Source organism: Dicentrarchus labrax, unplaced genomic scaffold, assembly GCF_905237075.1.
Source record: "Dicentrarchus labrax unplaced genomic scaffold, dlabrax2021, whole genome shotgun sequence".
In the NCBI taxonomy this organism is placed as follows: domain Eukaryota; kingdom Metazoa; phylum Chordata; class Actinopteri; family Moronidae; genus Dicentrarchus; species Dicentrarchus labrax.
The window spans coordinates 13,091,648-13,114,144 of NW_026136710.1; the positions used below are offsets into that span (position 1 = coordinate 13,091,648).

Here is a 22,497-nt window from a genome sequence, read left to right on the forward strand (position 1 = left end):
TAGTTTAATATTTGTAAAGTCAAGCTTGTACTATAAACTCCATTGCCCTTTACAATTTCCTTTGAAAATCGTACTTTACATCAGTATAAATAATATTGGCAAGTATAGCAGACAATAAATAAACATAGCAGCATTACATGGGCTGAATAAGAAGTCTGAAAGCAGCAACAGTGCTCAGACTTTCAAAGAAAAGCCTTCTCCTCGTCACTGCTGAAACAAAAATGTCCATCATGGTTTATACAGGCAGAGTTTTCCTCCTGGTCCTCCTGAACAGCTGGCTGAACCGTCGCCGGGCTGAGTTTCTCTCAGATGACTGCATCTGTTGGCTGTATAGATAAAAAATTCATGAAACAGGGCTGGAGCAAGGCATTGTGGAAAGCTGGGAGCAAGTGTGTTAGCTAAGGTTAATGAAAAAAAAAAGGGACAAAATGTTCAAGAGGAACAGAGGCACAGACTAAAAAATGAACTCCCACCAAAGCATCTGAGCAGCTACTGTGCATTAGCTCTGGGCCACTGCGTCGGTGTGGCTGGCTGCCATGTTGGAGTAGCACAGACATTTCCTCAGAGCATCATGCATCATATGAGATTAATAATGCTGCCCCCCTTGGAGGTTACACTTCTCACCTCTTTACATCTCGCCCAGCAGACTCCTCTCTTCCTAAAGACCCAAATCTTAACTTCCAGTTCTTGTTAGTTTTAGTCATCTTCTCTTTTGTACACTCCTGAAAAGACACCATAAAAAATTCATGAACCAAAATAATAGAAGATTATGAGGACAAAAAAACACACGCTTTAGCCAGTATTTGGACTGTGTTTATTGCTTAACTACAGAATATGTATTTGAGTGTATTCTACCTGTTTTTCATGGTCGTCCTCTGTTTTCTGCAGCAGGTCATCTGTACTCAGATGCTGCCCTCTGCAGTCTGAATTCAACTTTCCTGTACCAAGCACACACACATACAATAACTACAATACACATGACAAGATTATTACTGAATTATTGAAAAGTCTAATATAATATATTGAAGATACAAATCATATCAACACAAAAGGAGAAAATGGAAAGGAACAGGCAGACTATGACTCACTTAAATGCAGTGTTGTAATAGGTGCGTCTGAAGATGATCGCTGTCGAAAATGCCTTTGAGGATAATCTTTCTGTTGCTGTGGTTCACTGGAACTGGGCTCTGCACTTTCTGTCTCTTCAAGCCTTCGACAAGAAGAGGGGACGTCTTCAGTAGCTTTAGAGTCACTCTGATGGCCGTCGAGAGCCTTAAAGAGAGCCAAGTGATGGTAAACACAATGCTGTCATAGTTTAATTCATACAGTATTAACCCTCCAGCTGCAAGATGGCATCTTGTCATCACCAGTTTGACAAGCTCATATCATGTTTATAAACCCAGTGGTGGAAACTGTGACAACTTCATAATTGCCCTTGCAAAGAGGCGATACATGAATGGCTCCACCTGGCTCACCTCCATGTCTTGATGCTCCCGCAGGGCATTCGTCTCCATCTGCAACGCTTGGTTGTGCATCTGTTTTCTGGCAATTTCCTCTAACATTTGGCACACCTGCTCCAAGTAGCAGAGCCCGGGACTCAGTCCTTTCCCCTCCTCCTCACCAAGGTCCTGCACAGATCATTGAGCAAGAAAAGTGTTAACTTGTAGGACAGAATAAAAGTACAGTGTATACAGATTGAACAGCCCAAGCCTGCTACCACCAGATGTTGAATGTATAACAAGGTAAAACAAAAAAAGAAGTAGCAAATTCTCACATTTAAAACAAAAGCAACATGATACGTTCACTATCAAACACTGTGTCAATTCATTTTATGTTGATAATCTAACTCTATTCAGCACTAACTAGAATTGAATAGAAGAGAACAGAATTAGAGAGTAATATAATAATAATAATAATATAATGATGTGTATATATATAGATCAGCCAAATGGTGCTAAGAATAGATGTATGGGAGTTTTACATTTGTAATATCACAATATTAATTTGTAACAATTAAATTCTCAACCTGTTTAGTCAGAATATCCAGATTTGTTTGGCTGACTGATTGTTTTTTCATTTCTCATTTATGCATGTTTGCACGAGCTGCCGACCAGGATAATGAAAATATAATCACATGTAATTGCAAAATGATATAATTGAGTAACTATGTCGACTTGTCATTGTTTGACTTCTCAGTGTTGCATTTATCAAAGCCCTTTAATCCTGACTGTCATTCAAAAAAGTGCACACACACCCAAAGACTAAAAAAACAGTTACAGTAATTGAATACGACTTAGATGATGAATCCATTTGTTTGTGAGTCCCTTTGTGAGTTGTCAACATGACAGGATGAACACTGACTCGTGGCAAATATGAAGAGGAACATCTCCAATGTTCATACACTTTGTTGCTTAAAATCAAAATTCAAATCAAGGTTAACAACGTGTCTGTCGGATTTATCAAAAACCCCACACTCTGCTCAACTTCCTTCGTGTCTCCGTCCATTCCTCTCATGCCTGTGGGTGTAAAGTCAACTGGGCAGACTGGTTTATGATCCCTTGCACCGCAGACTGACTGGTGACGGGTTGCGAGCATGAAAGAGATCCTGTGTGAGTAATGACATGCCTGTCCTACTTTACATTTGAGAGCAACTTGGTGTATTGCAACCCCTCAACTACGGGCAAAGTATAGGCCTCACACCTCTGGGACTTTCTTTCAGGCCGTCCTTTAACATTTACAACCCTGTGAAAGCTGTGCAAGACCATACGTGTTACTGGGAAATTTATGTAATCTGGAAATAGGTCCCCAAAAAACACACATTATGTCATTTTTTGGATCTTTTCTGCTTTTCCAGAAATGCGAAATTCTTGCATATTTGAACACAGTTTGGTTTGTGATCTAAACAGTATCTCACCTCCAATCTTGTCTGAGCTGGCTGCCTGTTACAAATCATAGACATTGGTCGTCTGCACAACTGCCTTGTAGGCACTGATGGGTTGACTGTCCTGCTCAGGCTAAAACTCGCCGACCTTTGACCCCTCACTAACTCCGATGTGTGCCGTTTTGGTAGAAAAGATGCTCCAGGTTGTCGTCTGAGCACCTCACCCACAGTGATGGGCTCTGGCTTGTCCTTCAGGTGTTTAGACTCAGTTCTCTGTAATGCTTCCTCCAGTTTTTGACTCAAGGCAGTGTAGCCCCCCTGAGCTCTGCTGGGACAGAGGCGCATGGAGGAAGAGGAGGATAAGGAAGGCACAGGAGACTGTGATGTTGAGGCTGGAGTGAGTCTGTGGTCTTCCCCTTCTGGTGTAAATGTGTCTATTTCTGCATTATCCCTTGAGATGGAGCAGGATGTAGCGAGAAAGGACAAGTTAGAGCTGGCTGTCTCCACTCCAGAGTCCACCGATTCTGAGCGCAGGTTGGTCCCCATGTCAGAGGAAGGTGTAGGAGAGTCTTCCTCATTATTTTCAGGCCATTCTGGGTCCGAACACTGGCCTCCTTCAGACACCCAGGCCTCCATGAGGTTTCCAAAGCTCCTGTATAGATTCATCTCCACACGTTTGCCCTCTGTCCGTCACACTTCTTCTGCTCCTGAACTGCAGCAGGTAAATGAGCACCGGTTGAGACGGCCCACGCAGTCATTAGCTGAGGTGAACTGGTGATACAGAATTCAAAACATTCCCTCTGATCCGCCTCCGTTTCTTCACCACGCCCATCCTTCTAGCATCTGTCCTGTCACAGCGCGGAGCTGCATGTTGATACCTGCTCCTTCCTGTCACTAATTCCCAGGGAAAAAAAGTGACTCATCTGCAGTGTTACTTGAAATGTTGGATTTGTCCTCACACCTGTAAGAAATCCAAGACAAAACAAGAACAAGCCGTGACACGGTGACATTATCTGTGTATTTACAGACAGTACTTGGAATTAAACTTGAGTTGGTCTTCTCAGAAACAGAGGCGCTGTAAAGGAATGCTGATAGGTAAAATCCCATCAAAGATAAAACAACAAGTCCAAGGCCTGCCATTTAAATGTTTCCCACAAGTTGAGATGGCAACAAAACTCAAGCTTTAACACAGCCTATTTGTTCATGGGTGTGAGCATATGAGAGGGGTAACATAATATGTCCAAATTCCTCACTGGATATACAGTCTTATGGTATGTGAGAAGGGGAACTGTTAGAAGAAACGCTGTTTCGTCATTTCAGCAAGATTTCTCTGAGAGTAGGAATGTGGAGAATGGACACTCCTGTCTGCTGATTTCATCTACATTCCCCAGGTGAACAGTGACCGAATCTGATCAAACACAAAGGCTCATTCATAAAGTTACTTCGAGTCAGTGCACCCTGTTACGTCTGGTTGTTGTCCTGATGAATGTTAACTGTGATTTAATTACTCCTCCAGCCAGTCTACTTGGTCACTTTTATGTTATTGTTTGTTCTTTTCAGCAGACCAACAGTACAGAAACTACAACTTGTGTTCATTGTCTATATATTTATTTATCTGTATGTGCTTAGGGATAGGTTCAGATTTTTTCAAGTCTGTTTTCACATACATTCATATCAGTGCCATAGCTGCTAACTGAGGACACTGTGCCCATGTCCTCTGTATTTATATGAGGCAGCTATAGGGTAAAAAAATCATTGTTCAAAAAACAAAACAAAAAAAATGGAATGGAAAACATACAAAAACAAACAAAATAAAAAATACAAAACACAAGTATAAGGCCTATTTAGCCTATGACTAGTGTGGAGTCGGCATTAAATAGGGAAATCAAATATGCTGAAAATACAAATGAACATTTAACTGAATAATAAAAACATGTAATAAACAGTTTTAAAATACCTCCTTACAGGTTGTATGGTAATAAATAACAATGTTATTTTATATTAATTATTATTAATTCATGTTTATTTATCTTTGTTTATTCATATTTTATTCTTGTAATTCATTTTAGCAGTATTTTTACTTGATATATTTCAGTATACAGTCAGAATACTAGTTCCTCCTCTGGGCAAAAACCTGTCGCTAGGGGTCGTTGTTGAGCATCTATGTATTTATTCAAAAACTCACTTTGAACAACAACACCCAGTCCTCCTTTTTAACACTCCTCATGTTTAGTCCTTTAGCTGAATTAGACAAAATAAAAAACTGATTAAAGATAATGAATGTTAATACAGAAATAAAGCACTCAGCTCTCTGAACTTCCACAGAGGTGATACTTAGTGAGTGACCGCTGAGAGCTACACGCACTAGAAATGAATTTTATCTGCCACATTATGTAAATCCCCTCCACTACCACAGTATTAAGTCTCATAGCAAACAACAGTATTTGTGCCCTTGCAGAGAAAAAAAGGTCTCTTTTTACACGTCAGTTTAAAGACAGCGAGCTCCATCAGAATGTTTGTGTTTTATTCTCTGTAGCAACCAGCAAACACCGCGGTCATCCGGCGACCTGCTGCAGCCTCCTGTGGGACCAGTATGGAGAAATACGCCCCTAAATTCAGCAAAGTTCTGGTCACCCCTGATCCGCATTATATACCGGGGTAAGTACAAGCCTCCTGACACGAGAGTCGCTTTGACATAGCCATTTAATGTTGATATTGAAAGTAAAATAATAGTGTTGCATGACTGCGCAGGGCTTCTTCTTGTTACTGTTCAATTTATGTATGCCAGGAGACCAGGATCATGTCAAATAATACATTATATATAAATAAACAGAAATTTCAATGAATATATATATATATATATAATGTTATTGTATCTATTGATTTGATTACATTTTGGTCTGAGTAAGTTAGTGTTAAATCTAGGCTAACGGTATAGTTGCAGCTTTATCTGTTGGTGTTATTGTTTGTACTGTTGGTTTGTGAAAGCCAGTGTAATACCACAGTAAAGTAAGTTAGTAAAATAGTTTGGATAAAACAATTGTGTTATTGTATCCAAACAAAATATGACCATAATGTAACAGTTTGAGTTCATAAAAAGTAGCATTTCCCCTCTACATAGTTCATATAGATCTATATATAAGTTTACATACATATACATTAACTAATGATATCTTATTGTTTCCAGCTCTGAAGCTGAGGCACTACTGGTGCTGGAGATTGTGTTTACCCCAGACTCTATTGTTTACAGGTATGCAGGCTATTGTCCACAGCTGAAGTACAGTATGGGGAAGTCTTACGGCCAGCTCACTGCCGAGCTGCTGACCAGTCCTGCAGTGAGACACTCCAATCGTCTGGTCCTCCACACGGGTCTCATCCCCTCCACAGAGTCCGACCCTGCTCCGGCACTGGGAACCCTCCCTGACAGTAACTTGAAGAAGATGATACCAGGATACACAGGTAGGTATCACACACTAGTGTTAGTAGGGAGGGGGGAGGGTCAACGCCTGGTAACTGAACACCTCGTTATTTTATACTGGGAACAAACACTAGTACAAAGTTTGGTCACTTTTAATTGTACAAGTTGTTAATGAGATCAATACACAATAATAAAACACAATAAGCCTTTATGCGAGTTTTCACAAGACCATGACAACGTGAGAATAATCTTTGTCCGCTTGTTAAATTATTAAGTATAGCTGACTAATGAAGTGGAACAGTGTTGAAAATCAAGATAACATAGACCAAACAGCCATATTTGTTGCAGTGTAGCAGTCCAGTAGCGATTTCAAAGTAAAAGTCCCTTTTTTTTTTAATGCTTACGTTGCTTTTTCAAATCCTGTGGAAATATTTGGCAGAAAAAAAAGGTCAGTTCACCCAAATTACAAAAAAAAAAAAAAAAAAAAAACACACACTATGTGTTCTGACTTTCCTCACCAATATATATTCTGATTTGGTTTTATTTGTTCTATTTAGCACAACATAAAAAACAAAGTCCTGGTTACTTTGGATCATCCATAGACATCGCTGAGAACTGTTTTAATTTGAAATAGTTTGTGCAGTAGAAATAATCTTTTTGAAAACTCTTTGTTGTGTGGCACAGGTGGATTCAGCCCCCAGGTGCCGCCATGTATAAAAAAATTACACAAAAGTGCCACCTTGGACACCCTTATAGTAGATAAAACATGATAATGTGCACTCTCAGGGGCCCTTCCAGTGGACATAACAAGTTGAAGTGCCATATAGGGAGCTAATCCTAACCCTGACTAAATGGTTTCACCATAAATACTTAATTTATAATAATAATGATACCTTTTTGCCCCTGCCCCTCAAACAGCCTGAGTCCGCCACTGTTCTGTGTTTTATCCAGAGCAACAGAGACAGATATCTATTCACCTCCATTTGAGTGGATGCAGTAATCCCAGAGACAGATATCCCAAAACCTGAGGCAATTAAAACCAAAACTATCTCCATGGCTAGACACCAGAAGAACTTCAGATGCATTACTTTAGTGTTGTTTAATGCTTGTTGCTGTTTTAGGCTTCATTCCAAAAAGACGGAACTACTTTGCCTGCAGCTATTCTGAAACATGTCGTAAAGCGCTGTCAGAGTATTACCGAGAAGGGGGACCGAAGATCCAACGGCAATCAACAGCACTGCCACCTGTTGTGAACTACACCAACCAACAGTCTGAAGTAACACACACACACACACACACACACACACACACACACACACACTCTGGCTCTATCACTCTCCCTCTCACTCTATCGTCCACACACACACACACACACACACACACACACACACACACACACACACACATGTTGACATGGCGCCTCTGAATAGGTACACACTTGTTTAATTATCCATGGTGGAACTCCAGTGTCAGTTCACTGTAATGTAATCCGCCCTAAAAAAGACTGAGAGGTAAAACTGATCAGCTTTCCAGAAGGACTGATAACCACAAATTATGTCTCTGAGATTCACATTAATTAACCCTATTAGATAATTAAGAGGAAATATCAGCTTTATAATCCATTTTCTTATGGCACAAATTTCCATTTACTACTTCTCTGAACCTTTACTGGAATAGGTTTTCATTAAATCTGTGTTTTTCTTGGTATTTTATGCTATGTAGCTTCCTGTATAAACCTTCTGTTGAGGCTTATAAACAGGTTTGGTCATAGTTTGTATGACCTCTGACCCTGACAGGAGTCATTGCATGTTTTAATGTTTCTCTGTTATCTTTTGGCCCAGAAACCGAAACCCGCTTCTACAGTAATCTCCAACAAAGTGCTCTCCTTCGAGCCCTTGAAGCCCTTCATCCCCGCTGGAAAACCATATTTAATGGATGATGATGACCCACACAAGTACTTTATCTCAGGTACCACAAAGACAACTTTAACAGCTGTTTCCCCTCAAGTGTAATTGGCCTTAAACCTTTTTTTTGGCAGCAGAAAAAAACTGTGAATATATGAACTTTTATTTTAGCATTCAGTTGGAGACAAGTTTCACTCGTTTTGATCTCAACTCACTTCTGAAGAAGATATCTGGCTTTAAATCCACTAATAGCAACCTCTTACATATAGAAGTAGAAATCTCTACAATAAGACCGATGTACATTTCTGAAATGTGATCGGCTTTTACAATTGTTATGGCTAACATTTTAGTAAACAATTAGTTGTTAACATGTCCATCAATTAAGAGCAACAGTTTCATCCCATTGGACTTCTGGCCTCCTGAGAAATACAAAGTAACATTTACCTGAGAAAAATATCTGCGTCTTTAGCTTCTTTGTGTATCTGCAGTTTGGTGCTGGCAGGTAGAGTACACTGGGGTTTTTGAAGAGATTTTCTTTGGCTGAAAACGGCTGGTTGCTGTGGCTGGAAAAGAAAATTTGCAGACAAAACCAAAACAAGGAGCTAACAGACTGAAAAACTGTGCTAACTGCAGAAATTAGGTGATATTCTCTGAGTGTCACTTTGAATTATCCCTTTGACATTGCACATATGGATATTTAGGTTAATATATAATATTGATGCTGGCTTTTACACTTGTTTTCTTTGCCAGAACATTGCTAAAACACTCACTGAGTGATGTCTTTTTACAGGTTTTACAGGGCATGTGCCAAAATCTCGCTTCCTAATTGGCAAAAGTTACCCCATCACCACCAACCAGGCACTGATTCAGTTTGGGAAGCAGCTGCGAAATGACCCCACATCCCTACACATCCCCGGGGAAAACGACAGCACAACTTCCATGCCCAAGATCTATCAATCAAACAGGGGTGTGGTCCCGTCATTCACAGGACACATCCCAGGTCTGTCAGCCTCGTGATCAGCCATTTTATAATCACTCTGCCAGTGTTTACAAGTTCAAGCATGTCTAACTCCACACTATCCCACAGGATACCAGTTTATGTATGGACACACCTTTGGTCAACTTTCCCAGAATGCACTGGAAAAGAGCGGCATCAAGAGGACCGTTCAGTCATAAAGACGTCATACACTTCAATAAAATGGCAAGCTGAAGTAGTGACGAGTCATGTGTAAGAACTCATCAGGAAGATTTATCAGTTTGTGCTGCATTGGAAAAAATATCTGGCACACGAATAAGCATTTGTACTTTTCACAGCGTACAAGGAGAAGAAGACAAAGATAAATATGTTAAGTCTTTATTGACAGACTTTGATTGTCACTGGGCTTTAGAGGAAGCATTCAGAGATTGAGAAAACGATGCTGGGTGGAATAACTTCACAGACGTCACATTATTGCGGTACATTAAAAATGATCTATTTAATAAATGCAGAGAACACGTTTTCTCTCCGTTCCTCCAACCGCCAGTCTATCAAAATATACCTGACACACATTGAAATACCTGAAACAGCCACAAGATGGCTTATATTTGTGCAACTGAACAAACCTCACTGGAAGACATACTAAATACCAACCACACACTTTAAATTTCAGTACCAGAAAATGTCCAAAACTCTACAGCTATAAAAACATTAAGGGGAAGTTAAGAGATCTCGTACCGAAGCACTGTACTGTATGTTTGTATTAAATCATGCACCTACAGTTAATCCATGCTAGGAATTTGCTCAAGAAAGCAAACACTGACGATCCACAGGGCTGGTGTGTCACACATTTGGCACTAATAATAGTGTATTGCTTGCTCTTTTTTTCCGCCTATAGATGAAAGGTACAGCTATGGAGACAATGATAGTGACTTATGAGAAATGGATATATTGCACCACAAGAATATCCAACAGTCTACAGCAGGTCAATATTCACATTTTGTGATTGATATTCGCCAACAGGATACAAATACAAAGGAGAGGAACAGGTAACAGAGGCACCGATTTACAATTGTTTCAGAGTACAATTGCAAACGGGGAACTGGCCCTCATTCATCAAGCTATTTCCTGGAAAAGAGCTCAGGATCTACTATGGAAATGATCTTCTGACTGCATTCATGAGGCTTCATCACACAACTAAGATGAGCATAAATTACAAAAGTTAGACTGATAAAACTACAACTGAGGGACATTTTGAGATCGGGAGCTGTTAGGCCAAGAGCCAGTTGCACCAGCTGTTTAAGCTAAGCCCAGTTATAATGCAGGCGAGTGTTTACTAAGTGGAGTGCATCGCTACATTGAAACAGGTTGCACCACACACTAGTTCTTACATCACATATTTACACCCAACTTCAAGGTGTAACTGTAGCATTAGCTAACGCAACCCACTGACAAAACTAATGTTAGCCCGCTAATATCTGACCTGTTCAGGAGATAATATTAAATATGGTCAACAGTTAATCAAAATGCTGTCTTATAATAACTTAACCTTGTAAGATTTTACCTCAAAAAGTTATGCTAACGTCAAAGTAAAAGGCTAGCTAAATAGCCTCTGTTAGATAAGCATAATCAGGTATTTTCCATTCATTCTAAACTATGTAAATACTAATAACTCTAAACACATTTCTTCATGTGTGCACATATAAATAAAACAAAGTTATACCCATCATGTACAAAAGATTATTAATTAAATTTAACCTATAGATTGGATCCTAAAATTGTTCATTCTGGCAGTTATGCTACAGCTAGTAATGCTACAGTGACTTCCTGTTGACATAGTTGTTTGCTTTAGATTGGACAGGACTGCAGATGTTTTCGGACACATTATAATGAATTATTAATTAAAAACATATGGTCCAACGGGGTTTTCTTTGGAAACTCAAAGGACACACAAACTTAATAATGCATTCACGAATAGCTGGTGCAACGCAAAACTTGATGAATGCGGCCCATCGCCAAAGCTGTTACTCCTGTGTTTCATGTGCTTTCTGATCAGTTAAGCAGTGTGATCGGGCACTGTGTTTGTATGATCATGCAGTTAAGAGTCTTTGTTATTACAGTGAATAACCTCCACCTAGTTTTCAGAAGTCCTTGTCAGTCTGAGCTCCTCCTAGCTTCATTGACCTGATGGATTGAGCCAATAGTCCCAGCTGTGATCTGTCCAAATGCAGCCACTGTGATGGTCGCCTGTACCTGAAAGCAATCATAAAGAGTTATTGGTTATGAGTTGAGTTACAGTGTCACTCTTCAGTTAGTCTAAATCCTATTCTTACAAAGAAAAAAATAAACCAAGAGTTTTAAAACATAAATCTAGCAGCAAACAACTATTTGCTATGTAAAGATAAGCAGAGAAGGATGTCACACACTATCGCAGCCTCTCTGGTTTGTTTACATGCTCTGTGTGCAGCTGAGTGGAGCGACCGAAACGGCTGTTTTTCTCATCTATGTCGGGTGAATTAAGTATTTATTTCGACCAAACCAGAACCAGTGGAAAGAGTAACAAAGTTGGTGAGTTTTATTTTGGTCTGAAATTCTGCTGCTCTGGTGCGACACCCAGTGGCAAATTAATTTTATATATATAACCTTTAAGAAAATACATTGAAGTATGTCGAAAGTGAAAGAACATTATCTCACTGCTGGTTTCTACCTTCTGGTTTGTGCTCCAGTGTGACTCTGAGAAACGGTCTCTGTCCTGATGGAGGTATCAGCTGCTCCAAACAGTTTGGCCCAGCGAAGCCAACCCTGAGGACTCTCAGCCTGGACACAAGTTGATGCATTTGGGGTCTCATTGTCTTTTTGTCCCCTCCTCTCTTCTTGCCTGCTGTCCATACTTATTTGAGACCAAGTATCTGCATTATTCTGGCTACAGTCCTCCCCTTCAACCACACCATCCATAAGGTCAGACTCTTTCGGCCACCACTCTGGAATAGGAGCTAACAATGGACTCCTGCTGTTCTGCATCCCGCTGCAATCCTGCTTGACGAAATTCTGGGAACTGAGACACTCTTGGTGCTGCAGATCTGTCTGGTGTGAAACCTTAGTTTGCTGACCGCTGTGGCGGCTGTCTACCTTTTTGTCAGCTTGCAGTAACGGCCAGCTGGTCACAAGGAGGGCTGAGCATGGTGGAGGCGGAGAAACATCCTCCTCCTCTGAACACAGCTGTCTGTTACGTAACAGTCGGGGCTCCAAAAGCAAGTTGAGGTCAAAGGGCAGCACAGAAAGCGGCTGCAGCAGAAGTAGCAGCTCCTGAAACAAGGGCTGACACTGACTCAGTGACATGGACAGGAACCCCCAAGAATGGTAGTATGTCGTCACCACATCTGAGGAGACAGTAATGGGTGTGAACACAAAAAGACACAAACATATTTCAGTCAGGACCACTTTCGTCAAAATATCTTATATCCCAAGCAGAATTTACATTTGGCGGTATGGATCTGTTCTGGGACCTCCTTGTCCTTCCACGTGCCTACGTGGAAAACCTTAAGGCAGGGAGAGCACACCTCCCTGCCCTTCCATGTGCCTACATGGAAAAGTTTAAGACAAGGAGAGCGGCAGCAGAGACCCCCCAGGGTACAGAACAGAGCAAGCATCAATGGCAATCAAAAAATGACATTGATTAATTAGAAACAACATAAAAAGGAGGAGCTGGGGTGGAGGTGGGTGCAAAAGGCTTGTAGAGGAAGCAGCAGAGATAGGTAGGCAGGCTAAAGCAGCTTAAATAAGGCGCCATGCATGATGTTTGCCAATTGGATGCTTGAGGAAATCAGGTGAGCTGTCAGCTGACTGTGTATGGTATCCAATGGGAAGCTTAGAGGAATCAGCTAATGTATGTTTATGACTAGCTGTGATCGTATGATATAGCTGTAACTGAAAGCTAAGCCTGACTTCGTGCCCTGCCTGAACTAACGCTATGCTCAATGCAATAACTTGTTGGTAAGTATTGGAATTACACTTTTGACCTGATAGAGGCGATAATGAATCAATAGTTTTAAGCGACCAACTGACTGTCCAACCGACATTGCCATTCGACATTGTACCTCGCTGCTGCAGTGTTGTGTGACCAAAATAAAAGGTACAGTAAATCGACTGTGCGCTCACCTTTTTGACTCTGAAGGTGACTGAGCCAGAATTCCAAAGCTCTCAAGCTGAAAGAGAGCAAACAACGAACAAAAGATAAATGCTTTCATGTGCATTACCATTCGTTAGCATCATTAGTATTATCAGAGGTAGTTTTGGTACTTACTTAAGCAGGCCCATGATGAAGGCTCTCAGTCTCATGCAGTGGCTGGTGAGCTGGGGACATAGTCTGATTTTGGAGACCAGGCTGTGAAGGACCCTGGTGGATGGACCTGTCGCGGCGTTGGAGAGAGACCAAACAGAGTTGATCAAAGAGCCCACAACACACAATGTACCACAAACAATGCTGTACACCAAGCCACAGCCATCTGCTTGGCAAACTGATGCAGAAGTACATTCATTTCCCTTGAATCATGATCACTGGTTACATTTACCAATCCTAGTAGAGACTTCCACCACGCTCCAGGAGTGGTTGCGACGCTGCCCGATGATGAGATCCAGTTTGTGGTCCCTAAGACCGTCCTCTAAAATATTCTGAATCGTTGGACACAAATGTTCCAGGACCAGACCGGCGATTGTGGGGCTGCGAGAGCTGTTACCCAAACGCATCTGTGCCAGAAGGAGAAAAATATGATAGTATTTCCTGCTGACACAAGTAATTTGACTCTAGTCCCAGAATGTAAGTAATATCAGTTTGGCACTTTTCCATTGGGACACATCTTTCAAGCTGTTCGTCTCTGCCAATTCATACCTTTTCTTCAGGGTCTCTGCTGCTGCCAAAATGAGCCATGATTAAATCCACCGCTCTGCTCACAGACCTCAGCAAACCTAGAGACAATGGACGAGGAAAGAGGTTGGATAAGCTGAAGCTGTTATTAATGCTTCAAGCATTGTTTGGGCAGAGAAAAAAACCTTACCTTGCAAAAGCCCATCTTATGTATTTTCTGTGTATTGTTGATTTCTGTGAATCTTATTTTCATCAAATAAGCTGCTAGTGTGGTGGGATGGGTTTAACTAACTAATTGTTTCTGGTAAAAATGAACTTGTTTCTTTAAGTGATTTTCCTTGTTCTGTCTTGTTTGAAGATACTAAAAGAATTTCTAGATAATTCCTTAAACATTGTGATTTGTATTGGAAATAAGTGGAAGTTATGTTATTGCACTGGAAGGTTGTTTTTTTTTACTTGTTTTAAGATAGTAAGACTCAATAATAAAGAAAAAAATACTTTTCACCTCACTAACTGGGTCAATGCATATAAAACATGAGAGAATGCTTTCTGGGTTTATTATTATATTGCAGGAATGCAAATGTGAATGAGAACTGAAGATGAAAGTCAGTTTTTCATTTTAGCAGCGACCCTCATTGACTTGCTTTCCCCTGACTTTCTTTCTCCATCTCTTACTGGCTAGCCTTTGCAAATGTCACGGTAAATTCTTTATGCATGTTGATGCCGCCTGCAGTGCTGCACCACACTGACTCTTAACCAGTGCTCTAAATGTCTCCAGCGATGATTACCCATTGAAAAAGGCACACATTTATGTAATCATATTCGCACCAAGTGGCCCATATGGTAGCACTAAAACAAAATGATTAGGTGTGTTATAAATCATTAACACTGTTTCTACTGCATCATCCTCCCTCTCGTCCTCTCTTGGAGCTTGCAGTCGCACACACATAGGCTACAGAGCAGAAGGCTCGGCCAATCCTGTGCAGGGAGAGTTAAAAATAGGTCATGTTTGAGAGGAAGCCCCTTCAGGGTATTGATGGCACTGCTGCAGCACAGTGAGTTTTTACTGCTGCTCTCAACAGCTTATCACTGGATAGACAATACACTCAAGGAGGAATCCAGTCATTATTGCAACTGGGCCTCTTTTGACTCTATTCAGACTTCAATGTGTGGCATATAATGAATGTAACATCATGTTTGACACAAATTGATATAGCGTATCAGTCATTCAATGGCCTCACCTCTCCTCTGAAGATGGCTGATAGACATGGACTCATAAGATGTATCGGGTGAGAGGCAGAACTCTGTGGGCGGCCTGTCACTCAGGATCAGAGATTCACTGTGTTGACTCTGGCTCTGCTTCCCACTGAGCCCAGCAGAGTCCTGGATATGCTGTGGGTGCAGCCCAGAAGCAGCCAAAGATAGCCAGGAACTCAAAGAGGAGAGAGGAGCTACTGTGGAAAAGGCAGCTGTGAAACTACCGTTTAAAATGCCAGAGTCAGCTGCAGGTGCGGCCCGGTGCTGAGGGAACTTCTTTTCTGGTTGTAAGCTTGTGGGAGGAGACAGGGACACCTGCAGGTTTGGGTGATGGCTGTCAGTGGTTAGGGGCAAAGTGGGTGGTGTATGGGAGAATATCGAATGGTAGGAGGTGTGGCTCTGGGAGTGATTAGGACTTTTGGGCTCAGTGTTGGCATGGCTCTGCTCAGGGGTGAGGTTAATAAGGTCCTGGTAGGTGTGTATTTTAACAAGGTTGGACTGATTTGGGGCTGGGGTCAGATTTAAAAAAGTGTTAGTTTTGCACGAGTATGGGCTTGTTTTATCTTGCACCTGAACCAGTGTGGGATTTGGGTTGATGTAAGTTGGATCCAGGCTGCTTTTCGATATACACGGACTCGGGCGTCCTTGGCTTCTGCTGGACTGGCTCCATGTGTGCCTGCGGCTGAAGCACTCTGGGCTCGGCGTGCAAGTGGAGCAAGTATCAGAGCTCGAAGGAGCCTCCAGAAAGACAGGGTAGTGGCTGCCCATTGGTGATAGCTGAAGATTAGAGAAGCATTGACTCCTTTTGCCCTTGAACTTGAAGCCTGTTTGGGAGCTACCAGACTTGCTGCTCTTCTGATTCATGTACTGCTCAAGAAGACAGCCCAAGTGCTGGGTCTGGGGTTTGTCTGCGGGGACCAGGACAAAGGGCTGGATGGGCAGCGAGGTTGGTCTCTGGGCCTTACTGTAGCGCACCACTGCATTTTCCAATGCACATGCTCCTGAGATGGAGGCACAGGATGGTATAAGAAGAAGAATAGTTGGAACAGATGTTAGATGTTTTTCAGGTACTGTGTATTTGTGTATTTTGCACTCCACTTATAAAACCAAGTAACACACAAAAAAAAATCTATTATTTATTGCCTTACCCTTCTCAGCAGCATCACAGTGCTCCTGGTCCAGAGTCACAGATGGTTGTGTGGATGCAGAGCTTGTGTCTTGGCATTTACTGCTATGTGGGCTACACTGACTGGGGCACAGCGAACAGGGCGTGTGGGAGAAGTTTTGGATGCTGCCTGTATGTTTCTTCCTGCAGAGGGCTTTCTCAGTGGAGGTGGTGGCAACTTGGTAATCATAGGTCTGAAACCCAAAGCAGTCAAGCGCAGTGCTGCACTGTGCAGAGGAGAAGCTCTTTTCCTTTTGTTGATCCTCTTTCTCCTGATGCTGATACAGGAAAAAATAGAACTGCTTAGGTTTATACAACCAAATCTGTAAAAATCAATGTTTATCTATCTACAGTAGATCATCTAATTCAGTAGTAGGAGAGACGCTGTTTTATTATACACTACCTTTTTGACTTCGATGTGTTGTTCTTCTGTCTTATGATCAACAAAGAGGTGCTCAGATGGCGGAAAGGGACTACTTCTGCACTGACCCTCGGGGCAGCTGGTGTGGCTGGACCAGGCTGGGCTGGGCGACTGGGAGGGGAGGTCACAAGTCACAAGCTTGTAGTACTTCTGGTTGGTCCCCATGGCCAATGTGGCCTGGCTTTGGAGACAGGCAGTCAAGTCTGATACCTCCAGCGAGGAGAGACCTGGGGGTAGCGGCTCCAGGGAGTAAAGGTTGCAGTTAGAGTCGAGGCCCTGAGGAGACCAGCAGGAAGCAGAGGGCGTCATGTCAACCTCCTCTTTTGAGGGAGAGTAAACTGTCACGTCATGGTGTTGGAGGCCCTCAGCTGGAGTCTTGGGAACAGGTTGGAGGTTGAGGAACACAGATCCCTCAGATACCTGACAGGGATGAACTGCAGGACTGCTGAGGTCATGAGGCGTGGCAGGGTTGTTGCTCCTGTTATAGATAGTGCAGAAGTTAACCAAGACACCATCAGAACTGTTACAGGAAGAGTCGCTGACATACTCTGCGTGACCATTGGAGAACAGCTCTGGAAAACAATTGTGTTGTTGGTGGATGCAGCAGGACACGTTATCCTTCAGTCTTTCTGAGTCCTGCTCTCCATACGCTGTGATGCCAGATCTGCTCACATGAAAGCACTGGCATTCAGTAGGCAGTGAGTCCAGCTGGTTGGGCTGGTTAGAGCGCCGCTCTCGGTCACTCTCAGTGCCCAACATGGTCCCTTCGTTGCTCCATTCACTGTCCACCTTCCCGTGAGACACACAATTTCTGGCACCATTACTTAGAGGCCAGTTGGAATTTCCATGCAACACAAAAGATGAGTCCTCATGATATCTGTGTAGATTACCTCCATCACTATCTTCATCTTCCTCATCCTCATCCAGCTCTATGTTGGGAAGGAATGAGTTGTGCAACCGCAGGCTGCCTCTAGCTCCAGAGCTTTCCTTCTTCAGATGGGAACTCGTCTCCTCCGGGGACGAGTTGGAGTCGTACCTCCCGCTGCTGTCACTGCCCCCCTCCTCCTCCGCCCGGTCCTCATTGAGACTACTGTAGCTGCTAGAAAAAGGTCTACGGCCACTGATGAAGGCATGCTCTCGGTTCAGCGAGTCTTGTTCTGGTAGGGACACAGCTCGGGTCAGACCCACTGAGCACAGCCGGCCAGGCCTCTTGGCTGAGCTGCACAGGGCCTGAACAGGAAGTTGCCAAGTGGGAAGCTGCACCACGGGGAAGTGGCACGCTATCAGGGTGTCCCCTGAGAGACTGGATGTTCCAATCATACTGCTGGAGGAGGCTGGTCCATGGAAACTGTCTCCATGTTCCTAAAATAAAATCCTGAAAGCACAGAATAGAAAACAATCACTGATAAAAGCGTTGGATCTTCTTTGAATATGGTATCAGTGGAGGAGAAACAGATTCACATCTATGCAAGAGTACAGAGGAAGATTATATGTGTGGATATATAAAATACATGAAACAATCAATTACTACCACTGCTACTGTTATTGAACCTGAACAGTTTGTTTTTTTAAGTGTGTTGAAAGATGCATTAAATGTGAATATACCAAAGAGAATTAAAAATGCATGAAATAAGTCACAACTGTTATGGCTCCACGGCAAACTGTTCCTGTAACAATAAAGCTGAACACAGAAGTATTCGACTTTATATTTAGCACAGTTGGACCATTAAGACGTGTTTTAATGCTGCATGTTATTGTAATCTGGATAGATTGTATCTTTGTTGTTCAATTCAATTCAATTTTATTTGTATAGCGTCAATTCATAACACAAGTTATCTCAGGACACTTTTCAAATGGAGCAGGTCTTGTTGCATACAAAGTGTTTATGTGGATCTCCCTGTGGATCTGCTTCTTGATTTTTTTCTCAGTTTTAATGCCCTCAGTGGCCTTTCTTGCTGTATTGCCGCGCTCAGGGACCTAATTATAGATTTGAGTTAAAAACGCGTCTTTAATTCTGGGCTAAAAACATCCCAACAGAATAGAAACGATAAAAGACTAACATAAAATACAACTGCAAGCTACTGCTGTCCGTGTTCCTCCAGTCAAAGTCCTACTCTGTTGTCTGCTCCTGGCTCTTAGCACAGCCTACCCTCCATATTCCAGTCAACCATTAATAAACTCCTCCTCTCCCTGCCTGGGCCAACCACAGTCTCCCACAGTTACTCAGCTGCTCTGTAACTAGGGCAGCTGCACTGCAGAGATGCTCCGCTGGCACTGCTAAGAGTAAATACATTTTCACATCAGTTTAGTTAATTCAACGTGTTCTCCCATATTCATACTCATTGCTCCTGATTTTACAGACATCAGGAACCAGGCAGCATAATACTGATCATCAGACTATTGCTAAGTAAAAAAAAAAAAGTAATTACAAACTCATATAATATTTAACCACTGGAGAGTCAATCAGAGAGACAAAGAAATCAAAGTGAATGAATATTAAATAATCCATTTAAGTTATCAGTAATAATTAATGTTGCTAGGGATAGAACCACACAGCATTTACTAATATCTGCCTTCAGCAGTGTTACATAGCCCTGTTTCGGGCTTTGTTATGTCACTACGTCAGGCAGCCATCAGTTCAGAGATGCCAGATTGTTGTGCTACTGTCTGGACATAATGTGTAAATAATCTGCACATCTAATGCAGATGACCATGAAGAGGTAATCCTCTTTATCATCACATCGCGACGATAAACAACATCCTTACCATGGCAACAAACAGTAAACACGTTGCATCCGATCAGAAATACCATCCCTAATAAACTGGGTTAATCTATGTTTATGGTGTAATGTTTAAGGGAAAACAGAACCAAGAGGTGAAGTTACATTAGAAATTGTAGCCAGATTATACTTTATGTAGTTGAATAATGTGAATTATGCATGTTTCTCTGGAGCTAAATGTGCCATTAAAGGCTGGCAGAGTACTCTCTTCATCTTCCTTTTTTAAGCTGGTAGAATAATTTGTGAACTACTTAACAAGCTGCTTAAAGACAGGGCAACATCTTCTATCAGGCTCCGATTGTTTGGCTGCTAAAGACACTATTTTAAATCAGAAGGGTCAGCCTCTCTTCATCTCCATTCCCCCAGTGATGATGATTATAGGTTATAGATGAAGTTATAGGTCAAGATGATGGGCTAAGCGTCAATATAAACACGTAGGAGCAATTTCAGTCTAGTGCAGCAATGTCTGTCAGATTTACATCTGATCAATAGAAAAAGTGGATGTGGCTTTTCTGTGGAACTTGGTGAACCGTCTTCAGAGCCCTAATTCAACAACAAAACATAAAAATAGAGAATTTAACAATACTTATATTTCTATTCTGCATCACCAGAGCCAGGTTTTTATTTTAGCACACGCATTTATTACGCATATTTCATATAGTCAGCCTACTTCTAGTCTAGTATTTCCAGAAAAGATCTAACTACACTGCGTTATTTTATATTTAAATGTAATTATTCATTAAGCTACAAAAAAAATAGACTATTGTTTGGCACCTAATTGCATAACTGCACAGCAGAGCTCATGAGGGAGAGCAGGTAGGCCCCTTCATCATAAGGTTGGTGCTTTGTCCTTGAGCAAGACACTGAATCCCCAACTACTCCTGGATCTAATTTCTACCTTCAGCTAAAAACACATTATCACTTAGTAAAGTAAATCTGCAATTATAAACACAACATCCATTTCTGTGGAGGAAGCCTCGCTGATCACTTTAAATCAATATGTCCCCTGTTTGGTTCTTAAGATTAATATCTCTGGTGATGTAACACGAGGGATAATATAATACCCGAGAGGGCCGCAGTCTTGATTTATCCTGTCCCTCGCTTATTTTCAACAGTTCAACAGTTCAATACCACAGGGAAGTAGGCCAGTGTGACTGACTAGTTGTCTGCAGAGGACAAACAATTTCACTGCAAAGCGGATTCGACTCTAGTCCCTTAACTTCTATGGCACAACAGCTCTGTCCTCTGGGTACTGGAGCACACCGAGATGGTTGTGATTAACTGTTTATGCTGGAAATTTCTGTCAGATCAAGTCAACCATCTCGCGTGAGGAATGGGACTGTGGTGGTCCTGGGAAAGCAAAGAGTCTGAGCTAGGTCCCCCTTTTTTTGCTGCTGCGCTTCGGGGGGGAAACAGACTCAGATGATGCTGCTGCTCGTTATCAGTGATGTGGCTCTGTAATGAGACAACATCATTACAGAGCCATGTTGGTCTGCATTCATGAGAGGAAAAGTTTCAGTAAGAACTCAATAATGGTTCAACATGATCAGATGACTGGAAAGTTAAAGTCATATATGCACAGACAGAAGAGGAAGGTCACTGTGCTGTGTAGCCAGGTGTGTGTGTGTGTGTGTGTGTGTGTGTGTGTGTGTGTGTGTGTGTGTGTTGGTTTTCATGATGAAAATGAAATAGTCAAAGTGGCTGAAGTGGGAAAACATGTTAGACAGAAAAATATAGTGAATACAGGAGCCAGAAGAACCAGCCATGACAGAAACAGCACCTCTCTCTCTTCCACACACACACACACACACACACAGAGACATATAAAGTAAGATAAGATTAGCATCAAGATACAACTGAATAACTGACTTCAAGGTAAAGTAGCTAAAGCACATACAACAGACAAGCGCTCGTGCATTTGGCGCATCCATCACCAGCGACTGTCCTCGCGACATTAACGCCTACCTGACAGCAGCCGTCAGTCACAGGTGATGTCCATCCTCCCTCTTCTTCCAGGTGACTCGGATTTGAATACGAGGTTTGGTCCAAAAACATTCAACTAAACTAAAAATATATATATTAAAAAAAAAAATCATGCGAGTGGTCGACGCAGCTTTGACGTCAAAGCTGCATTAGGAAGCTAATATTTTCCGCTCTATTACCGGATACCTGCAGGGTTAAATTAACCGGGGTGTCCCGGGAATGTAGAACTATATAAGGGGGTAATGAAACCGGTCCGACGGTGAAGGTCCGGACACACACACACACACACACACACACACACACAATACAAACACACACACAGCTGTCTCCACGCCGCCGCTTCAGCACCGCTCAACACCGGCGGAGGGGTGACGTCACGGCGGCTTCAGCCAATGAGGAGCTGCTTCTGCCACTCAAAGTATCCGGTAAGGGAAGAGGTTATTAATAAAGCCTGTGTTTGTTTTTGTTTTTTATAAAAAGAAGAAGGATAAAAATAAACATCACGAGTAGGCTGTAGTTAAAACACAGTGTATAAAATTATGACTTTGTATCCTATTATGATGAGTCACAATATGAAACACTAACTGTGATATATAGAAATAACATTCATTATTATTCATGACTGAACTGAATTAACATTATAGCCATATTATTACTCAAAAGAGATTCTTCTTATTCCTAACTTTTTATCCTTTTATTATATCTAAAATATACATAAATGTATTCAGAAAAAAAGACATATAATAAGAATGGTCACAATAATATAATAATAATAATAAAAATTGCTGTTGCTGTAATAATTATTTCATACAATACTGCAGTTTGTTCAATCACAAATGTGCTGGTGG

At 41.8% G+C, this 22,497-nt stretch overlaps 3 protein-coding genes across 3 annotated transcripts; 1 reads left to right on the top strand and 2 right to left on the bottom strand.

The window, feature by feature from the left end:
- Window positions 1–33: 33 nt before the first annotated feature.
- On the bottom strand, window positions 34–3,661 carry si:dkey-106l3.7 (uncharacterized). The gene is made up of 6 exons (XM_051413354.1): window positions 2,915–3,661; window positions 1,476–1,628; window positions 1,089–1,272; window positions 856–938; window positions 625–722; window positions 34–326 (listed from the first exon to the last, which is right to left on the bottom strand). The coding sequence occupies exons 1-6, from the start codon at window positions 3,545–3,547 to the stop codon at window positions 236–238; spliced, it is 1,242 nt and encodes a 413-aa protein (XP_051269314.1). The 5' UTR covers window positions 3,548–3,661; the 3' UTR covers window positions 34–235.
- Window positions 2,592–9,414, top strand: fam166b (family with sequence similarity 166 member B). Its single transcript, XM_051413359.1, has 7 exons — window positions 2,592–2,609; window positions 5,418–5,539; window positions 6,132–6,340; window positions 7,421–7,575; window positions 8,141–8,267; window positions 8,994–9,203; window positions 9,291–9,414. The coding sequence occupies exons 2-7, from the start codon at window positions 5,475–5,477 to the stop codon at window positions 9,377–9,379; spliced, it is 855 nt and encodes a 284-aa protein (XP_051269319.1). The 5' UTR covers window positions 2,592–2,609; window positions 5,418–5,474; the 3' UTR covers window positions 9,380–9,414.
- Window positions 9,415–9,541: 127 nt separating this feature from the next.
- LOC127370880 (AP-4 complex accessory subunit RUSC2) lies at window positions 9,542–21,998 on the bottom strand. The gene is made up of 10 exons (XM_051413347.1): window positions 21,632–21,998; window positions 16,869–18,261; window positions 16,449–16,743; window positions 15,285–16,301; window positions 14,068–14,144; window positions 13,751–13,925; window positions 13,483–13,588; window positions 13,338–13,384; window positions 11,887–12,559; window positions 9,542–11,432 (listed from the first exon to the last, which is right to left on the bottom strand). Exons 2-10 carry the CDS (start codon window positions 18,204–18,206, stop codon window positions 11,321–11,323), a joined length of 3,840 nt encoding a protein of 1,279 aa, XP_051269307.1. The 5' UTR covers window positions 18,207–18,261; window positions 21,632–21,998; the 3' UTR covers window positions 9,542–11,320.
- Window positions 21,999–22,497: the final 499 nt, after the last annotated feature.